The 6,196-nt window shown below is 40.9% G+C and overlaps 1 protein-coding gene across 1 annotated transcript; it reads left to right on the plus strand.

Annotated features, from left to right (window-relative positions):
• Positions 1 to 1,208: 1,208 nt before the first annotated feature.
• On the plus strand, positions 1,209 to 3,909 carry LOC134083033 (protein S100-P-like). The gene is made up of 3 exons (XM_062539140.1): positions 1,209 to 1,344; positions 2,844 to 2,988; positions 3,557 to 3,909. The coding sequence occupies exons 2-3, from the start codon at positions 2,851 to 2,853 to the stop codon at positions 3,683 to 3,685; spliced, it is 267 nt and encodes an 88-aa protein (XP_062395124.1). The 5' UTR covers positions 1,209 to 1,344; positions 2,844 to 2,850; the 3' UTR covers positions 3,686 to 3,909.
• The last annotated feature ends 2,287 nt before the right edge of the window (positions 3,910 to 6,196 follow it).

Below are 6,196 nucleotides of genomic sequence, written 5' to 3' on the forward strand. Positions count from 1 at the left end.
GGCAGAGAGAGATTCCGTAATGAGCTGGCAACAATGCTGCTCAGATACGCCCCAAGTCCTTAATAACACTGTGTAAAAGTCCCCATGGGCCTGATAGCAGTCTTCGGACTTTACACATGTGCAGATACTAGAGGGTGTGTGAGTGTGTGTGTGTGTGTGTGTGTGTGTGTGTGTGGGTGTGTGTGCACGCGCAACAAACCAGTAGCATATTGATGCTATTATTGCACAAATGTTTTGAGAGATACCCAGAGATGACAGAGAGGATCCTATGTTTAACTCCAAACTTCCAAACATATTATCAGCTGACACACATACTGTAAGGTCTTGCCACATTCTTTTAGATATTTGTACAAACACAGTATTTGTATGAGAGAGAGAGAGAGATAGAGAGAGAGAGAGAGAGAGAGAGAGAGAGAGTGTGTGTGTGTGTGTGTGTGTGTGTGTGTGTGTGTGTGAAAAAGAAAGAGAGAGACAGAGAGAGAAAGAAAGAGCAGAAATTGAACAACATGAACAGATCCTGTTACTATTTCCATGTGGTTCTGATAAGCAGCTGAGTATATGAGAGAGAGAGAGAAAGAGAGAGAGAGAAAGAGAGAGAAAGAGAGAGAGAGAGAGAGAGAGAGAGAAGAGAGAGAGAGAGAGAGAGAGAGAGAGAGAGAGAGAGAGAGACAGCACCAGGACACTGGCACCCCTCTTGGGGGAATAGGTATTAAACAAATGATCAACACTCAGAGAGAAAAATATACCACCCATTGGACAGAAACAACAGAAAAACAAAGCAAACTACAAAATTATTTGACCCTTAATAGAGAATACCAATCAGCAAAATATCTAACAATAGTAAGAGACACCAACTTAAGAAAAACCTTGACAAGATACAGGCTCAGCAACCACAGTTTGGCAATAGAGATAGGCAGACGCAGGCAGACGTGAATGCCTAAAGAAAACAGGCTGTGCGTGTACTGTGACAAAAAAGAAATTGAATCAGAATTACACTTCCTCACTAGCTGCCCAAACTACAATGAAATACGCTCAAAATTCTACCCAACATTTCAATCAATATATCCAAAATTCTTTGAGATCGAAGACCACAAAAAAAATAGATATTTATTAGGAGAAGAGGAAGACTGTGCAATACTAGCTGCACACTACATGTACAACTGTGACAGAAAGAGGAATAACCACTGAGCAATGCGCCCGTCCAGAGGGATGTGGACTTAGAGAAAGTAGGTGTGGCAACCTCAGGATAAAACTCGCTCTCCACCTCAGCCTGTCGCCATATCCCTCACACTGACCCAGCCTGATTCTCATCTCTCTGTAAAGTCCTCTGGACCATACTTTCCGGTGAGTTCAACTTTTTGCAGTCTTTTGTCTTTTCTTGTAGTTTTAATGTGCAGTTGAGGATGCAGTATACGGCAGTGACACCCTGTGCAAAGGCATAAGTCTGGTTGTGAACCAACAAATTTGCCCTGAAATTATATTTGACAAGCTCAAGATGCAAAACTCTCTAAATCCGTCTTGGCACTTTTTTTGTCAGGCTCTTATAGGTTTTGCCTACAAATATGTATACAATGTTTGTGCAATATTTCAGACCAGGAAGAGAGTGGTATTTAGTGGGTTTTGAAGCGAAATTATCTGATTATCTGAGCATTCACTCACCATCATCATCTTATTTTTGATGGAGGTGGCATTTAGATTTTTTTTTTTTTTTAAGCTGAACTCTTGATTTGAAGGCGGACATTGTTCTCTCTTATGATGTGACTTGGGTCTTGGGGGTCTTCCATGTACATGAGATATTTCCCTCATTTCAGCTGATGGTGATCTTGTGTTTATGTGCTGATGCGTGCTCTATTGTATGTACTGTATATATGCTCTGACTGTGCTGGGTAGAGGCATGGGGTGAGGTATTGGTGACCCATATGGCTTCTTAAAACTCTGCCAGTACTCTGTCGCATCCTCTCTGTCTCACACAACATCCATCATTCTTTTCTCTCCCCACTCTTTCTCTCCCTCTCTCTCTTTCTCTCTCTCTTTCTCTCTCTCTCTCTCCCAGCATTCCAACTCTAACTGCTTCTCCCACCCTCTTTGTCCTGGTGTAACCTCTCCCTCCTTCTGGTCCTGTCCCTGATTGGCCTCTCTAGTTTAGCAACTCTGCGCAGCCAGGCTGAACAACTGCAGCCTTTTTTCAGTGATCACACTTCTTCTGTCTTCTACTCATATCCCCTCCTCTCTCTCTCTCTCTCTCTCTCTCTCTCTCTCTCTCTCTCTCTCTCTCTCTGTCTCTCTCTCTCTCTGTTTCTCTCATGTTAAATAGGGATCTGGTAAGGGCGTTGGCAATCGTCTGCCTTCTGTCCTCCAACAAAAGTCTCCTTCCCTCCTCTTCTTCTACTTCCCTCCCTTTGTTGAAGTGTAGAAGGACTTAGGGGGGAACATGTGTGTGTGTGTTGTATCCATTTGTGTGTTACCAGGGTGTGCCACAGTGTGTGTGTGTGTGTGTGTGTGTGTGTGTGTGTGTGTGTGTGTGTGTGTGTGTGTGTATGTGTCTGTGTGTCTATGTGTCTGTGTGTCTGTGTGTGTCTCTTTGTCTGTGTTTGTCTCTGTGTGTGTGTGTGTGTGTGTGTGTGTGTGCACGCGCGCGCGTGTATGCAAAGAGAATGTGGATAGTATCAAAGACTATAAGGAGTAAGGAGTGCCAGCATAAACATCTGGCTGCATGCCAAAAGACGATCGATCGTCTCTAAGCCAACTTTTAGTTTTTTTAGTTTTTAAGCCATCTGTCTGCTTTGTGTTGTAAACTTCAACGTCCAGCACACCAGTATTCACTGCAGTCCTTTCTTTTTCAGAGCCACCATGTCCCGTCTCCTAACAGCAATGAATGAACTCATTCAAATCTTCAAAGAATATGCAGGTAAAGAGGGAGACGCCAAGACCCTAAGCAAAGGTGAAGTGAAGACTCTTCTGAGTAAAGAATTGGGCATTAACCTCGAGGTGAGATTTCTAACATACTGTACATCGTTGTGCTAATTATAGCTCCAAAACCCTCGGTGTTGCAAATGACTACAATAGCAAATATGCTTAAAAACAATAAAGTTCTAGTGTGCTGGGTGGTCCACTAAGTTAAAGGTATTATTTCTATTAAAAATATTTTAAAAAATCTATTCTACTCTTATTTCTATTTGCAATCAAGTTCATGAGTCATCAAGATCATGTAATTGTAAGACATAAACTGTCTCTTTGAAATGGACAACTTTCATGATTGATTATTGATGACCTACGTTGTGTACCGACTTTCCCTCACTGCTTCCCAGAACTTGGAAACCCCTTGGAAATGCAGACTTATATGATATTTTACCTGCATGCATCATGTTCTCACACTACAAAATACTAATGCTTGCTAGGAATCAAATACATTTTTGTTTGAGTTGTATACGCCAGGACAGTGACTGTATCATAATGTCACCACACTCTCACAAACATTGTATCTATGTTGTCTGAAGAAAGCTGCTAAAACAAGGGTAAAAAGTGATTGTAAACCCCAAAACTCTTTCTCCAACAGGCAGCAAAAGACAAGGCCGCCTTGGACAAAATGTTCAAAGACCTTGATGCCAATGCAGATGGCACAGTGGACTTCACAGAGTTCATCACCTTGGTGGCTGCTATAACTGCCATTCTGCAAGGCTCATAATGATAAGAGGAGGAGGCCCATTCATACGCAAACACACATACACACACACACACACACACAGGGTCTCACCATCAGCCTGTCCAAAGCTCCAGAGGGCTGAAGTGTTTAATTGTGAGGGTGTGATTTATTCACACTGTATCTCACACTCCCTCACAAAATGAACTTATCTTGGCTTGGCAATGGAATACATATAAAACATATTTGAAATAAACAGTTAAACTTGGTTCCAAAAGTGTCGGGCTGTCATTTGTTTGTTCTTCGAAGGCAACCTTACAGTGGGAGAAAGAGAGAGAGAGAGAGGGAAGGGTTGAGAATAAAAGAAGAGGGGTAAGAGGAAGCCACAAATCTGGAGCAGTGTGCAAACATTAAAGCACTACAGAGAGCAGCACCACCTTGTGGAGGAAAACAAATTACCCCGAACATCTACCCTGACCCCCACATGTTAGTCATCCTAAACATTTTTTGCCATCATATAACAGCTTTGAAGTCATTTTGATGGTAAATGAACTTGCAGTATAAGGAGAAAAGGACACATTCATAGCCATTACTATTGGTCTACAGAGAACCAGCTTTGCGAAGCAATAGTCTAATGTCAATTGACATCTATTCCTTTGTGTTGCTGTAGTAATGTTTTCCGTGGCTTGGTAATGTTTTAATGTTTTAATTCATTAAACACTACCCTGGCATAGTGTAAATGTTAAGACGAGATAGCCATGCCTAACACTAGAGTTAAAAACTAATTAGTTTGCCTAAAAACTAATTAGTTTGCCATTACATGCCTATGGGATGATTAATTTGCCAATAGATTGGGACCTGGCAGTATACTATGCTACCACTATTTGAATCCGTTTTGACATCTTCATGGAACACTATGTTGATATTTACCGTTCATCGGGGGCCACAATGATTTATGTGTACATTTAGTGATTGTACACAAATCGGCCTGCGGATGGTGGTGTTGAGAAAAGGGTTGCTGGATGAAGTTGAAACACTCACATACACACAAGCACATGCACACACACAGGCATGCACACACACACAGATATGCAGAGTGATATTTCACAAACTCTTCACTCAACACATGACAAACTGTATATCAGCATAAACAATAGACCTTATTGCACACAAAGGTGTTGCTTTCCCCTGTTGTTCCAGAGTAATCCGGTTTTGAATTTGCAGCAAATTTCTGCATTCATGTCAGCTTTGGGTTTATAGTTTCACAATGTCTTTAAATTGTTCAATACATTTCATAACAGGCCAAATGCATTAATACATAAAATGACATATATAAAATGACATACATTTTTGTTTATAAATATCACCTAGATATCAGTAAATATCAAAATCAGAGGACTCATGACTAGAGTTTGTCAAAGTAGCATTTATGATGACAAAATGCTAAGCATGCAGGATATTTGAGTTTCTTAGCTGAGCTGTGCTTAAATTGTTCAATACATGATTTCATAAGGCTAATTAGAAAATGATATAATATAGCCTTGATATTTGTAAATATCTGTAAATCAGATGATTTACAGTCATGTTTTTGTAAGGTTTCATACAGTGATGCAGGTCTACTGAATAGGCTAAACAACTTTGATCATTTTTATGTAGCCTACTGTATAGTTAACTTTGGACTTATAGTGCCCTGACATGTGGCCTTCGTACTGCCGCCAAATATACCCAACCAAAGGCCAAGTGGCCTTCCTTGCCCCTAAAATTATGAAATTCTAGGCCTGGACGAGACCTTTAAAGCAGTGGTTCCCAACCTGGGGTCTGGGGACCCCATAGGGGCCACCAGGGATTGCAGGGGGTCTGCAAAATGTTGCCTGGGCTGAGGTGGTATTTGAGCACATTAAATGTATAAAATCCCAATAACACCCACTAATCAAAACTCTGTATTTATCCAAATTAAAACATATTTTTGTTCCACATTTAAATTCATGTAGCTATTTATTACCTCTGACCTCTGCACTTGCGTAAGCAACCTTCAGGTCGGGCTAGCTAGGCATTGGTAATTCATCCCCAGACCACGATTGTTGAATAAAACAATGCCTTGTGTGTGTATGGGGGTAGGAGTTTGGGTAGGGGGCCCTGGCTTGTCTTAAACATATCATATTTGAACAGTATTTCTCCATATGAGGGAGATTCCAGGTGAAGTTGAACAGCCAAAATCCTGTGTTGGGCAGGAAATAGTTCATTCCCAGAACTTCAGCAACTTTCCTCAGTTTCTAAAAAGGTAGGCTACAGAATGTTGTTAAATGATTAAGCAACACAGTGGTAAACATGCCTGTCCCAACCATTTTGAGACTGGCTTCACATTCAAAACGAACACATCTTCCTTGAAATAGGGCCTAGACAAATTTGTCATTTTCTTTGATGTGTAGCCTACCCTATGTCCTACTTTTTTGCAACAAAATATTTGTTTACGAGATTTGAATGATATCACATTCTATTTTATTCTGATTTGGGGTTAGGCTATAGCTTAGCTTGTCTCAAATGCAATCAAACAAG

The sequence above is a fragment of the Sardina pilchardus genome, chromosome 6 (genome assembly GCF_963854185.1).
Source record: "Sardina pilchardus chromosome 6, fSarPil1.1, whole genome shotgun sequence".
NCBI classification, from domain to species: domain Eukaryota; kingdom Metazoa; phylum Chordata; class Actinopteri; order Clupeiformes; family Clupeidae; genus Sardina; species Sardina pilchardus.

Excerpts from the sequence above, each read along its gene's own strand:
- LOC134083033 (XM_062539140.1), top strand. The coding sequence starts at position 2,851 with ATGTCCCGTCTCCTAACAGCAATGAATGAACTCATTCAAATCTTCAAA. Across the intron at positions 2,989-3,556 it reads AATTGGGCATTAACCTCGAG|GCAGCAAAAGACAAGGCCGC; the intron begins GTGAGATTTCTA and ends TTTCTCCAACAG.